At 37.6% G+C, this 16,139-nt stretch overlaps 1 protein-coding gene across 1 annotated transcript; it reads left to right on the plus strand.

Annotated features, from left to right (window-relative positions):
- Positions 1-334: 334 nt before the first annotated feature.
- On the plus strand, positions 335-3,556 carry LOC143549241 (actin-like). The gene is made up of 4 exons (XM_077040186.1): positions 335-495; positions 597-990; positions 2,450-3,063; positions 3,161-3,556. Exons 1-4 carry the CDS (start codon positions 436-438, stop codon positions 3,224-3,226), a joined length of 1,134 nt encoding a protein of 377 aa, XP_076896301.1. The 5' UTR covers positions 335-435; the 3' UTR covers positions 3,227-3,556.
- Positions 3,557-16,139: the final 12,583 nt, after the last annotated feature.

The following is a 16,139-nucleotide window of genomic DNA, read 5'->3' on the forward strand; positions in this document are numbered from 1 at the left end:
AAAAAAATAAACGGGTCTTGGGTCTCATCAAAACCATATAGCTTTTAAATCGGGTTATAACATCTCATTTATTTGTGAAACAATTTATCATCAAACCATAAGTATATTATTAACTTTCATACAATAAAAAAAATATAAATTAAACTAATAAAATAAATATTAGAACAAACAACATAAAACAACCCCGTAATACGGGGATAAAAACTAGTGTATATATATATTGCTCCAAACATAAACCAGAGGATGTGTTAGCGTAGAATTCGACATATGCATACCATCTATTTTCAACCTATAACAATTTGCATTGTCTTCAAGCAACGGATTGTCGTCCACATCGCCCGATTTTCATTCCATCAAACTACACCTGTTTTTAAAACCAACCCACATCCTTTCTTTCCTTTAATATTGTTGTCATTTCTCTTCAAGAATTAAAAAATGGCCGATGGAGAAGATATTCAACCCCTTGTTTGTGATAATGGAACTGGAATGGTCAAGGTAAAATAATAATAAAATCTTAATCTTGTCACCTTTTGCTCATTCTTTTATTATAATGTTTTATGTCAAATAATCATGTGAATATTATTATTATTTTTAAGGCTGGATTTGCTGGGGATGATGCCCCGAGAGCTGTGTTCCCGAGCATTGTGGGCCGCCCCCGTCACACGGGAGTCATGGTGGGTATGGGCCAGAAAGATGCATATGTCGGGGACGAGGCGCAGTCAAAAAGAGGTATCCTTACGTTGAAATACCCAATCGAGCACGGTATTGTGAATAACTGGGACGATATGGAAAAGATTTGGCATCATACGTTTTATAACGAGCTTCGTGTGGCTCCTGAAGAACATCCGGTTCTTTTAACCGAAGCGCCGCTTAATCCGAAAGCTAATCGTGAAAAGATGACTCAGATTATGTTTGAGACGTTTAATGCTCCAGCTATGTATGTTGCAATTCAGGCTGTGCTTTCGCTCTATGCCAGTGGTCGTACGACTGGTTAGTTTCTCATCTACTTTTAATAAAACTAGAGGCGTTGGTTGTTCCACTGGTTTAGTTATAAACGGGTCGATCCTGGTTACGTTGTATTTCAAAGGGTCAAATTAATTTTTTTAACCAAAATCATTTTTGGCTGCCTCTTGTGTATTTTGTAGGTGTTTTTTATAACAAAAAAACTAGAAGTGTCAATTTGACACGTTTACTTATAAGCGGGTCGATCCTGGTTTAGATTAATTTTAAACGGGTAAAAAAAACTGGGCCAGAAAGATGCATATGTCAGGAATGAAGCCTAGTTGACCCGTTTTAGTCCCTCATTTCCCTGTTAACCAATAAACTAGATGTGTAAGTTCGACTCGTTCATTTATAAACGAGCCGATCTTGGTTTAGTTCTATTCAAACGGCTCAAGAAATAGCCAAAATCATTTTTTTGGTGGACTATTGTGCGTTTTGTATAGAGGTGTCACTGTGTCAGTTAGACCTGTTTACTTTTAGACAGGTCCATCCTGGTTACATTTTATTTAAAGCAGGTGAAATATAATAATTTTTGGCCGACTTTTGTGAATTTTGTAGGTATTGTTAACCAGAAATCTAGAGGCGTCAGCTCGACCCATTTACTAATAAGCGGGTCGATCCTCTTTTTTTTATTTTAACGGGTCAAATAAACAGATTTTATCAAAAATCATTTTTTGGCTGACTTTTGTGTATTTTGTAGGTACTGTTAACCAAAACACTAGAATAGTCAGTTCGACCCGTTTATACGTAAACGGGTCGATCCAATTTTTTTACTTTCGAACGGGCCAAATAGTAAGATTAGCCAAAACCGTTTTTTGGCTGACCTTTGTGTATTTTTAACAAAATCTGGGAATAAACAAAATTTGCCAAAATCATTTTTGGCTGACTTTTGTGTACTATGTAGGTATTGTTAACCAAAACACTAGAAGTGTCAGTTCGGCCCGTTTATGTATAAACGAGTCGATCCTGGTTTCTTTTTTATTTCCAACAAAAATAGTTAGCCAAATTAATTATTGGTTGACTTATGCGTATTTTGTAGGTATTGTTAGCCAAAAAACTACAGGCGTCAGTTCGACTCGTGAACTTATAAACAGCCAATCCTGGTTTCATTTTATTTCAAACTGATCAAAAAATAAAAATTAGAAAAAATCATTTTGTACGTGTTGTTAACCAAAAAACTTGAGGTGTCAGTTCAATACGTTTACTTGTAAACGGGTGGATCTCGGTTTTGTTTTATTTCAAACAGGTCAGACAAACAAATTTAGCCAAAATCATTTTTTGGCTGCCTTTTATGTATTTGTAGGTATTGTTAAACCAAAAAACTAGAAGTGTCGTTCAACCCGTTTACCTATAAACGGGTCGATACCGGATTCGTTTTATTTCAAACGAGCCAAATAAAAAATTAACTAGCTAAAACCACTTTCGGCTGATTTTGTGTATTTTGTAGGTATTGTGCTCGATTCTGGAGATGGTGTGAGTCACACTGTGCCCATTTATGAAGGGTACGCACTCCCACATGCCATATTGCGTTTGGATCTTGCAGGCCGAGACTTAACCGATGCATTAATGAAAATTCTCACTGAACGAGGTTACTCGTTCACAACAAGTGCTGAACGGGAAATTGTGAGAGATATGAAGGAAAAACTGGCATATATTGCACTTGACTATGAACAGGAATTAGAAACCTCTAAAACTAGCTCTGCTGTTGAAAAAAGCTATGAGTTGCCCGACGGGCAGGTGATCACAATCGGGGCTGAACGGTTCAGATGCCCGGAGGTTCTGTTCCAACCGTCTATGATTGGGATGGAAGCTGCGGGTATTCATGAGACGACTTATAATTCTATTATGAAGTGTGACGTGGATATCAGGAAGGATTTGTATGGTAACATTGTGCTTAGTGGCGGGACTACTATGTTCCCGGGTATTGCTGATAGAATGAGTAAGGAAATTACCGCTTTAGCCCCAAGTAGCATGAAGATTAAGGTTGTGGCTCCACCGGAAAGGAAGTATAGTGTCTGGATTGGAGGGTCGATATTGGCATCGCTTAGTACTTTCCAGCAGGTCGGTTTTTATTCGTTTTCTTGTTTTGTGGTTAGTTAAATAATTTAAATGCAATCTAAAGGTTTTTTTTAACTTTTTTGGGATGTGATTGTTGTAGATGTGGATTGCGAAGGCGGAGTATGATGAATCTGGACCGTCGATTGTGCACAGGAAATGTTTTTAAATGTCGGAAAAGAAGTGGAAAAGATGAGTATGTGCTATTCAGGAGAGTTTGTTTTCTGGTTATCTTCATTCATGTTGAATGAGCTTGAATGTTGATTTCTAGAATAATTTTACAAACCTTTGGAATAGTTAACTAGTTGGAAAGCCAGAATGTGTCAATCAATGTTATTGTTGTGTTTTTTTGTTTCAATAATGTACCAACTCTTTAAGGGATTTGTTTCTTTGAATGAATTACTTGTAGTAGTATCGGTTTACCATATAGTTCTTGGAAAGTTTTATTTTCATTTTTGATGATATATGATCTTGAGGGTAAGAGTCAACTCAAATCACTACTAGGGTGTGAATTCCGACACGATATGAAAATAAGGCAAGAATTTGTGGGTTTTAGTTTAGTATAAGTGGGTTTCGGTTGGCTTTTGTTCAGCTAAACATATCATGTTCAGGTTGACTTGATGATTAAGGGGTTGACCAGCTTATCTTAACCTGATTAACGGGTAGGCCCATGTCATCACTTAAACTTATGGGTATGTTATGTCCAAATTTAAAAGATGGTATCAAGTGTTACCATTAAGAATTAAGTATTTTATAAGCGTTTGTATGTTTTGTTATAAATATGTAATTTCCTAGCACATATATGAATATATATATATATATCGGGTTAAATTGAGTCTGCTCTTGTCATCTTGCGAAAATTCGTGTTTTGTTGGAGTGCATGTGTCTGATACGATTTTCGGATTCGTGTCGAGCACAACTCATTTAACATCTCTATTGGCTACTACTACCACGGTCCACCTAACCAACTCAACTGTGACATTCGTCAATTTCGGGTCTTATTTGTATTAGTTTTTGTATTCGTTTATCATGTAAACCCGACCCATTTGTAACCCGAACATTTCAAATATATAAAATATTGGATTTTTTTTTGTCATTTAAAATATTTAAAATATTGGATTTTGTATTTGTTTTAGTATGCATTGTTTAACCATTTAAACATACTCATTTACATGCAAACATGATAGAGAACCTTACAAATGAACTTTGACCCTTACCCTATATGTACACACACATCTTCTTCATTTTACATTTGTTCATCTCCAAATTCTCTCTCAAAACTCCAAAAATTCAAGGTTGTTATTTTCTTTATGTTCTTGAAGGTTTGACTTCCAAATGTCAAACCAAATTTAATCTTTCATTCTAACTTGTTCATCTAACCTTACTAACACTTGATTATGGTGGCACAACATATATATAATACACACCCCTTGTTACCTTTGGTAGTTACTTCTCCGACTCCGGTTGGTTAAATTTCGTACTTCGTAAGGCAAGGCTTCATGTAGAACTTTCGTGGTCCTTGATATATATACACTTACATAACTTGTTGCACATACTAACTATGACTAACATCTACTCTTTTTAGTTTGTTTGTCATATTTATGAAGTTCCATGGTGTGGGTTTGTAGAGACTAACCTCGGTTTAACCGTAAATTGTCCAAACCGTAAACCAAACTTGCTTACTAGTTTTGTTAAATAATTGTGTTAAACATGCTTTGTGTTAGATTTAAGTTTCTAAAATCATTGTTACAAGTTCTTTGATATTGGGCATGTGGAATTCATCTATGAATTTATTGTGAGATGAAAACCGAACTTTTGTTTAAAGACTTTATTGTTAACTTTTGGTTGTAAAACTTAAGTTTCTTCATTTATAAATTATTATACGAGTTCTTTGATATTTGGACATGTGGAGACCATCAATGAACTATTTGAGAGATGGAAACCGAACCAAACCAAACTAAAACGATTCTTACTTGCTTAAGACACACAAGTGTGTTTTTAGCTATCAAGACTTGTATATTTCTTTAAAAATAGTTTACAAACTGATTTTAATTATTTTCTTAAATACTTGGAAATGTTGGATCCAACTTGATCTCATAACAAAGTTTGGACCGACAAAGCCGAACACTCGCTTAACTTACATTGTTAGTTCTAAAACAATAGATCTTACTTGGTTAAGTCTTACTTAATTTTTATGAGTTACCTCATAACATTTAATATTTTGGAAAGTTGACTTTGGGTTTGACCAATTGTCAAGACCTGAACCAACAACCCGAACACTCGATAAAACCCATTTTAGTATCTTTGTCCCGAAGTAACTTGCATTCTTGCATTTTACCCACCTTATTACTTAACATAGGTTAAGTAAATAATAAGGTTGGATACTTTAACCCGGTTTCAAGCAAACTTACATTTTTAAAGGGTTATTATTATAAATTCTTTAATAGTTACATTTTAAACCCTTACTTTAATTATTTACACTCCTTGTCTTTTATTTTAAAGAATTTCCAAAACAACCTTTCTAATTCAAGGCATTTACTTTTATTTAGGCCTTGCTCGTACTCCATCCACCCGGTTATTCATCTTTTGCCGATCAAGTTTTATACTTGAACATGAATACTTTCATACCCCGTTTTCTATCTTTTATTTTGGGGGTGACATTTCATCTTATTTAAACTAAATGTTTTATACTTGGGTCTTAAACCACAAACGTTATTGTATGCTTTACTTAAATACTTATCGCTTTTGGTTGGTTGATCTATAAATCCTAGACTACTTGGCATCCCCTTGTAGCAAGGTGTCGTTAACGTAATGCAATTAACGATAACTATTAAATCCTAGACTTTTTGGCATCCCCTTATAGTTAGGTGTCGCTAACGTAAATCTATTAGCGATTTTATCCAAATTATTGCTTTTATTTATTGTTTCGTATACGAGTTTTGTGGATCTTTCTTACTATATATTTATATGCTCAAACTTATGAATTATTCACCAACCTTTGTGTTAATAAACTTTATTTTATGAAATGTTACAGGTTTGCATCTTGGTTGAGTCGAGCTTGTGGAGAAAACTTCACAAATACCTTTAGGTTATTAGCAAAACGAACAATATATGATTTGCTATGTTTTGTTGTATTTGTCTTGTGAGTATTGTTATGTGACTTTTGTAACTTATTAACTTAATGAAAAGTTATAAGGAGGCAAAATAAGGAATCCCAAACACCCCCTTACAAGTAAACGTGTTAATACTGTTCTTGAATATATCTAACAAGATATGATTATTATCATCAGTGGGGTGTGAACTCGTGGGAAAAGAACATGACACGAAACTAATATGGAATTTATAGGTTTGGGTTTAGTCTATACGGGATGGGTAAGTTTTGGGGTGAACTCGCGAACATACTGTGTAGTTTGTCATGGGTTCGGAGGTTAACCCTGTTTAATTTTGTGGCTCTTTAAAAGTTGTATATTTTGTGACATGAGTTAAACTGATCCGATATTTAATGCCACATTAATGATCCTCAAGTTTTATAGTTTAAACGTAAATTGTTAATATAGATGGTTATGTTTTGTTTAAATGTAAATTGTTGATATAATTTGGGTTATGCGTGTCATGTTTTTTGTCCAACCCGTGAAACTATGTGTCATGATGTTTTAGACACAATTTGTTTAGTTTGATTTCTCTTGGGTTGACCCATCCAACCTGCGAACACAACTCATTCAACACATCTAGAGTTATCACTTATCAGCATTAAAAGAACTTAGCTCATATATGAGTGTATGGTGGAGCTAGGGTAGGAAATATCATCGACAAATTTGTGATCTCAATGCCAATCAATCCCTCTTGTTGAGGAATGAGAAGTTATGACAAAGGACAAGTTCTTGAATGATCAAAGAGAGATTTACACTAGTTAACCGAGGACCAGTTTCAAAACGTGTTTACAGATAAATTATTTTCTTATATTTCTTGTGAACCACCCTTCTTGGCAAGGAATCACTAGAAATCTTGTAAATTGTAATGTTTATAGATGAATACAAATTGGGTCTTTTATCTTTGGGCTTCATGCACAAGTCAAAGGATTCGAATCTTGTTGTTGTGTCCAAATACAATGTTGGGCCGGTAATAGCCGAAGGTAAAAAAGGCTCATTATTTAGTTGTGTTCACGAGTCTGCTGCCCTTACAACGTGATGCGTGCGTGCTAACCCACGAAAACCAAGAGGTCAGGTTGACGTCGTGTCTAGTGGGTTTTTTTTGGTTGGATTATGTTGGTTTGACCCGTCCTACCCGACAATCAATCCGTCTTTTTGAAGAATGAGAATTTTATGACAAATGACATAAGTGCTTGAATGAGCAAAGAGATATTTACACTAGTTATCCAAAAAAAAGATTACTAGTTATTGCATTGTTATACATAACCTCATGACTACAAAAACACAATGCACTATACACAGTCAAATCAAAACTAGACCATTATAACCTAGGACCAGTTTCCGAACATGATTACATATCGATTTTCTTCTTCGGTTTCTTCACAGGAATCACCTTGCTTGGCAAGGTATCACTAGAAATCTTTATCTTCTTGTATTTATCGTTCAACTTGTCGACAGAATCTCGTAACGCTATGATCGTTTTACGGGACTTGGCTTCATCTTCTTTAGCATCAAGAGGAAGTGATGGGTGGTCTTTAATTGTGTCGAGGAAATCTGTAGGGAAGAAGTAGAATTGTTGAAGGCTAGCCATTAATTGTTATTGTTGCTTAAAATTGATGTGTGGAATTTGTGTTTAAAGAAAGGTTGTTTAGATGAATATAAATATGGCTTTTTGAATCTTGGGCTTCACTCACAAGTCAAAGGATTCGAATCTTGTTCTTGTTAGAAGGCTTTGTTTTAGCCGCCTTTAGTGTAAAGAACTAAAGATCATTTTTGGGTTCTACAATAAAATTTGATATGTCATGTTATGTTTTTTTTTATACAAATTTGTACACCTTTGTAAAAAAATAACCATTGCAAAATATTTAATACTTTTATGTGTTGTGAATTCACTAAACCACTTTCGTATGTAATAATTTCAACAAAATACAAATCTAGTTGTACAAAATGTCGACATAACTCGTTACAAACGGACACATTTGGTCTCCGTCTCCTTGTATATGAAGTTTTTTCTTGACGATGAGTGTCCTACCTAGCTTCCCAACAGACTAGGTGAGATACAAGTATGTGGTACTTGATACAACGAATATGGTACGGATGACCGAAAGTATGTGGTGACAATAATAGGCAAGGGATCCTCCCACACCACCCTGGATCTTCATACACCATTTTTTGTCATATACGGCTCGTATAGGGCTATACGGTCGTACAAGACCTGAATCGTGTCAGAGATTGTCTGCCATCGTTTTTTGTGCCTCGTATAGGTCTATACGGCCGTATAGACACTTTTTTTTTAAAAAAAAAAAGAAATGATGACCATATATACAATATATGTGATTTATACGGGTCGTATTTGGCTCGTTTATAGACACTTTTTTAAAAAAAAAATGATGACCATATATACAATATATGTTATTTATACGGGTCGTATTTGGTTCATTTATCTTAACGGGTTTAAATGTTGAGCTCAAGCTTAGCTCGTCAAAAGCTCAAGACTGTCTAGGCATATTTGTTGCTTACATATAATAAAAATTTGAGGTTTTTTAACATCTAGTCAACATACATTAAAATAAAAATGCACCCCAAAATTTGAGGTTTTTTTTTAAATCGTTTTCCGGCAGCGATTAAAGCAGTCTGAATGTTTCTGCAAATGTTTTCTATACGGTTGTATAGCCCTATACGACCGTATAGCTTTTATGGTTTGTCTGAATGCAATACGAGACATTTAATGCCTATACGGTCGTAAAGGCCTATACAGTCGTATAGGCTGCAAATAGCTGTTTTTTTGTCCCCTTATCAGGCATGTAGGGGGTGGTGTGGGAGGATCACATCCCCAATAATATTAGGATACCACCAAAGTAAGGCGCGGACAATAATAGCATTCAATGCTGACGCAAATCAGGACATAGAAATGAGGAAATTCCAAAATTAGTTTATTTGAAGAGAGAGATTCCAAATAGTTCATTTGAAGAGAGAAATTCTCAAAATAGTTTATACAAACTTACCTCCAACGTGACATTGGTAATCGTGACGTGAGATTTGTTAACCACTCACACTGTGACACGTGTAAAGGTACGTGAAACTTACTCCCAAATCTGTCTGCGCCGATAGTTTTCTGGTCAAAATGGTTATCGACCCCGTGCGTTTTCAAGAAAAGACGAAATTCGTGTTTTTTTTAAATTCATCTCCTCCGACGCATTTCAGGTGAATTACGTCTCAGGTGAATATATTTAGTCTTTTTAGATGATCTTCAAAAAAGGAAAAAAAAACGATAATTTCCCAATGAATTTAATCTCCAAAGATGATTTTCATAAAAAATTTAAAAATATGACAAGTGTTAAGAATGTGGTGGGTGGTTTATGATGGCGGTGGGCGGTGGTGGTGGTGGATGATGGCGGTGGGCGGTGGTGGTGGTTGATGATGGCGGTGGGTGGTTGTGTATGATGATGGCGGTGGTGAGCGGTGGGTGGTGGATGATGGTTGTGGGTGGTGGTAGTTGATGATGGTGGTGAGCGGTGGGTGGCGGTAGTGGTGATGGTGGTGGGCGGTTGGTGGTGGTGGTGAATGGTGGTGGATGTGATTTTCAAAAAAGTTTTATAGACAACTATTCTTTTTATGCAAAAAAATATTCGTTTCATATCAAAAGTCGTCGGATCTAACAACATGTGCCCATTTCTCAAGAAAAAGATTAGTTTCATATCAAAACTCAACGAAAAAGATTAATTTCATATCAAAACTCATTGAATCTAACAACTCTAATTCCAATGCAAAAAAGATGAGTTTCATATCAAAATTAATCTTTTTTTGACAGTTATTCTTTTTATGCAAAAAAAAAGTTAATTTTCATCCAAAAACCATCGAATTTAAATACTTAGTATGAAAATCTATCATTTCTGACAACTCTTCTTTTTATGCAAAAAAAAAGATGAAATTCACCTGAAATGCGTCGGAGGCGATGAATTTCAAAAACACGCGAAGACTCACGGGGCTGATAACTTTAATTCGAAAGCCATGGTTTTCAGAAAAAGATTTGGCTAGAAAAATATCGGCGCAAACAGATTTAGAAGTAACTTTCACGTACCTTTACTAGGGCTGTTCAAAAAGCTCACGGCTCGAAACCCGCTCGAAACCCGCTCGAAAAAAGCTCAAAGAAAGCTCGTTCGAAATCGGATCAGTTGTAAACGACCGAGCCTAGCTCGACTCGATTTCTAAACAAGCCGAGCCTGAGCTAGCCCCAGCTCGGCTCGAGCTCGCTCGATTGGCTCGGACTATTTTATTTTATTTATTATATATATACATACATGCATATAATAATCGAGCCTAATTATTTTAACACATGAGCTTTCATTTAATCAAGCCCAATTTCCGTTCTTACTCCATAGTCCATATTCATAATTCCATATACCGAGTAACTGAGAGATGGGACTTCATAGTTCACACACTCAATAATTAGTATACGTTCCATTTTCCATCCTAACCCTAGACGCTCATATTCACCTCCGCCATCGGGCGCCGATTCTCTGCTTAATTTTGTATTAGACGTGTTTATTTAGTTTGTATTTGGTTGGTGTTGATATCAACGTCATATTTGTTTAGTTTAATTTGATGGTTACCTATAATTGTTATTATTACAGATAAACTCGAGCCAAATCGAGCAGAGCCGAGCCGACTCGATTTAAAACTGAGCCGAGCTTGAGCTCATATTTTTAGCTCGATTAAGAGCTCGAGCTCGAGCCGAGCCAGCTCTGTTGGTACATGTGTGTCAGTAGTTCATAGTCTAGCATTTGTAATCGAGTCTGTAATGCAATTAAGTTTTGATTATGTTTATTTGTGTAATACGCGAAGTTGTCAACAAGTTCGCTATAGCGAACTTGTTGAATCAGCGAAGTTATTGACAACTTCGCCTGTGGCGAAGTTGTCGTATATATAAACTGTTCAGCGGAACAGTTTATGTGTTGGTCATTTAGGTTTTTGTTTCAGTTGTTCAGTGAACGTGTTTCGTGTCATAGTCTGTAACAGTGACCTCGGGTCACGTGTTTGTTATCAATATAACGTGGTTGGTTTATTGCTTGCGTGTTCGATCTCTACATACTCTACACTCGTATCTATCTACGCAGGGATTCCGCACCTGCGTTGTTAGAGACATCCCGTGTACGATCCGTCAGGAACCTACAATTGGTATCAGAGCCATCGGCTCGATTGTGAGGTTCGGGATTTCACGCGGGTGTAGAAAACGTCTCGTTTGACCTATTCGCGGGACGTGTTTTTGTTGGGATTGAGTTTTGCTCGTGCTTGACAGTCATTTTCAAGCCATTACATTGATCGGAAACTGCTGGATTGACGAAAACAGATCTGAACAGTTTCCTTGTTCATCGGGCGAAGTTACCGTTCTTCGGGCGAAGTTACCATTCTTCAGGCGAAGTTGCCGTCACTGGAATTAGGGTTTCGGCGAAGATATAAGGTTTAGCGAAGTTAACCACAACTTCGCTTACCTCATAAGTTCGCCTTAGCGAAGTTATCCGCAACTTCGCTTTCTACCCAAGTTCGCTTACCTCCTAAGTTCGCTCATTCTAAGCGAAGTTATTTTTAACTTCGCCAAGTCTAGCGAATTTAAGAACTCAGCGAAGTTCTCTTTTCAGCGAAGTTAACTTTCAAGCGAAGTTATTCTTAACTTCGCCTACTGAGCTGTTTTAATATTTTTTTTGTATTTTCAGGTTTTTCAGGTTTTCGCAAGGATGTCGTCAATTAACATCTCCGATTTGGTCAAGATGGAAGTAGAAGCGGGGTCTGCCACTAAGGCCCCGAGGCTGATGAAAGGAACTGACTTCGTGGCATGGAAGGACAGATTCATCCAATACATCAAATACCAGGATGCCAAAATGTGGGTGTGCATCCAGGATGGATATATCCCTCCAACTGCGCAATACGAAGGTCGCGATGTGGTTAAGAAGTACAGCAAAATGGAGGACGAAGAAAAGAAAATGTACGAGGCCGAAAGCAAGGCCCATGCTGCGATAACAATGGCACTTCCTCAAGAGGTTCTCCATACGTTCCGAAAGTACACTTCTGCGAGAGAGCTTTGGGATGCTCTTGAAAATAGATTCGAGGGGAATGTGGGTATCCGTGCATCAAAGATCAAACTCTTAAAAACCCAGTTCTCCGTCTTCAAATTTTTGAAGAATGAATCACTGGATGATATTATCACCAGATACTATCATCTAATGACAGAGCTTAGCAATTATTCAATTGCTTACCGAGAAGAAGAGATCGTTGAAAAGCTTCTCGATGCTCTCCCACCGAAGTGGGAAATGTACACCGTTCTTATGAGGGAAGACAGAGACTTTCCAAATTGTGATCTTGAAACGGCAGTAAACAAGCTCAGAACTTATGAGCTTAATATGGTTCGAAAAGAAACACCAACAGATCAGATACAAGACCCTGGTATGTATGGTGCAAAGGTTAACTCAGGCTCAAGTTCGAGGCCTGAATCTGCTGCTTATTACTCAAAAGGGGAGTCAGGTTCTGACTCTTCTCATGAAGGAAACGTTTCTGTAAACTCGAATGGTGATGTCTGTTTCGTTGCTGGAGGATCAAGTACTTCAAAGCCTCAAGCATCCTCAAGTGGTTTTTCTGCAAATGCCTCAAGCAATAATTATTCCAAGATGCCTATGAGTGTAAAATCTGCTGAAGAGCAGTTTGCAGTCTATGCATCATTTATTGCTTCCTATGAAAACTACATCCAGGGGAAGATTGTGGACCCTGCTGCTCTTGATGAGGATTACGACCAGATCGATGCTGATGATCTGGAGGAGATGGATTTGCAATGGCAAATGGCAATGATTGTGAGGCGTGTAAAACGGTTTATGAACAAAACTGGGAGAAAGTTTGTTGGTGGTAGGCCCGGGTTCGACAAATCCAAGGTAAGGTGCTATAATTGTCAACAGTACGGGCACTTTGCCAAGGAATGCAGAAATGAGAGGGTTGAACGAGGACAAGGTCGGCCTACACAACACTCTGGAGTTAACAGAGAGATTAACGCCATGTTGACCAGAGAAGCAGGTGAGTACAACTGGAACTCGCATTCAAGTGGTTCTGGTGAGCAAGCGAACATGGCTGAGGCTGAAGTTAAAGAATGTGAGAAGGTTGATGGAATTGAGAAAGCTACTGAAGAAGAAACAGCTTTCATGGCAGATGACAAGGATAATCGCTCCGAGGTAAGTACTAAGAATATTTGTACTAGTTGTGAGAATTTGTCTGAGCAACTTAAAACGATAACTGATCAGTATGTCCGTTTAGATGCTGACTTTAAAACTATTAAAGAAGATCACCATTTTACGAAAGCAAGAGAAACGAGTTATAAAATTAAAATAAAAGCATGTGAAAAAGACATTCAAAGCTTAAAAATTAAACTTGCTGAGAAAATTGAAATAATTGATCTTAGTTATGAAGTTTTAGAGGAAAAAACAAAATTGATTGCTGATCGAGATAAACAGATTGCTGACCACCAGGTGAAGGTGGTGGAACTGAACCGCAAACTTGAGCAGTTCCGGAATTCCTCGGCCATCCTTGATCACCTCGTGAGTGATCCAGGTACCTCTGCAAAGAGGGGAGGAATCGGATATAATGAAGTTCCACCACCCTTTAACCACAACTATACTTATAATCCGAGTGTTCAGAAATCTGTTGATTTCGAAGTTCCTCAGACAACTCCAATCAAGATTACAAGTGTAAAACCAAGTGTTAGCTGTGGCGAAACAAGTTCGCCTGTTTCTAATGTGAATATTTCTGTTTCAAGTCCAGTCTCATCGGATTCGGATAAGTTGTCCGAATCTGGTCAGACAAAAGAGAAGGTAGGGTTACCCACCGATGGAGATAAAAATAAAGTTTCTAAAAAGAGTTCTCCACTCAATCCGTACGTCCCACCTTATGTGAGACGAACGGCTGGTAACACTGCCTCTACATCCAAACCAACATTTGACAAGAAAATGGAGAGTCGGTGTTGCTTTAGATGTAACAAATTAGGGCATTTAGTTGCAGATTGCCCTCTGGAGCCGAGATTCAGAGGTGTGAAGTCAAACAAAACTGAGTATAAGCGTCATTTTGATACTGCTAAAAATGAAAACTTTACAAAATGCCAAAATGTGACGAATTCAAGTTTTCATAAAAACAGACCTCAGTTTTACAACCAAACCACAAGATATAACACTTTCAATTCTCAAAGGTTTGGGAGGCTTTACCCTCAATCTGCAAGGAGATTCCCTTACAGGACTTACAGAAATTATCCTGATGCTAACTTGAGAATGCCAGGGTACGGGACGTATCGATCCAAGACCAATTGGTCTTGGGTCCCAAGATTCTAACTCTTTGTTTTATTGTGCAGGAACAGTTGAACAGGGCTGCCAACAATCTTTGGATTGTAGATAGCGGCTGTTCCCGGCACATGACAGGCAACAAACACTTGTTGCAAGATTTAAAACCTGTTCAGGGAGCAAGAGTTAGTTTTGCTGGTGAGAGCGGTGGTAGGATTACTGGTAGAGGAACTGTGTCGAATGGGAGAATGACACTTGAGAATGTAAATTTTGTGGAAGAATTAAAGCACAATCTGCTGAGTGTGTCGCAGATTTGTGATAAAGATTACACTGTCCATTTCACAAAGAATGAGGCGATCGTTTTGAAGCCTGGTTTTCAAATACCAGACGAATGGATAGTAATGAAAGCTCCACGTGAAACGAATACATATGTGATGGATATGAGGTCTACTGAAATGGCCACTGGAGAATCCTGTTTAATGACAAAAGCAAGCGAATCAGAATCAGAATTATGGCACAGGAGAATGGGACATATTCATCTTCGGAAGATGAACTTCATTGTCAAGAATGGGCTTGTGATGGGCGTTCCCTTAAAAAGTTTTAACTTTGAAGACAAATGTATAGCATGCAAGAAGGGAAAGCAACACAGGAAATCCCATCTCACCAAGAAGATTAACTCAATTGCCGGTACTCTAGAACTACTTCATATGGATCTCTTCGGTCCCGTGAATGTACAAAGTCTAGGAGGTACCTCTTACTGCTTGGTGATCACTGATGATTACTCGCGATATTCGTGGGTATATTTTCTGAAAACGAAAGATGAGACGGCTCAAATGGTGAAGAATCTAATTACAAAAGTTGAGAACGTCATGAGTAAATCAGTTAAATTCATCAGAAGTGACAATGGGACAGAGTTCAAGAACTTTGAAATGGAAATCTTCTGTCTTCAGAAGGGAATTGAACATCAATACAGCGCTCCGTATACTCCGCAACAGAATGGAGTGGCTGAAAGGAAGAACCGAACGTTAATTGAAGGAGCCAGAACTATGCTGGCAGACTCGAAGCTTCCTGTGATGTTCTGGGCTGAAGCAGTTGCTACAGCCTGCTATGTTCTGAATAGGGTGTTAACCGTTAAGAGACTTGGAAAAACTTGTTACGAGCTTATGCACGGAAGGAAGCCCAACTTGTGCGGTCTTGAACCATTTGGGTCTCATTGTTCGATTTTGAAGACTAACTCGAAATTTGGTGAAGTAGCCGATGAGGGAATCCTAGTCGGTTATGTTGTTGGGACTCCCAACAGACGGGTCTTTAATACGTCGACTTGCAAGGTGGAGGTGGTTTGTAACACCGACATTACTAGTTACCAACCGCCAAAACCAAGCAATGGACCTGCTGAGCTTTTCGACTATGTTAAACTTTTTAAGTCGTTTAACGTACCTGATTTGGAAATTTCTGAGGAAGACGAAAGAGCTGTGACGAAGATGATACTTGATGAGGAAGAGAATCTATTGCAACATCAGATGTTTGAGAAATCTCAACCTTCCACATCAAACCCTATCGATACCCCTGCGGCCTCAACTGAAGATGGGTTTATCAATCCTTTTCACTCTCAGCCAGAAACAAC

Source organism: Bidens hawaiensis, unplaced genomic scaffold, assembly GCF_021521415.1.
Source record: "Bidens hawaiensis isolate Kalapana, Puna unplaced genomic scaffold, B.hawaiensis_p1.1 tig00015452_1, whole genome shotgun sequence".
In the NCBI taxonomy this organism is placed as follows: Eukaryota; Viridiplantae; Streptophyta; class Magnoliopsida; order Asterales; family Asteraceae; genus Bidens; species Bidens hawaiensis.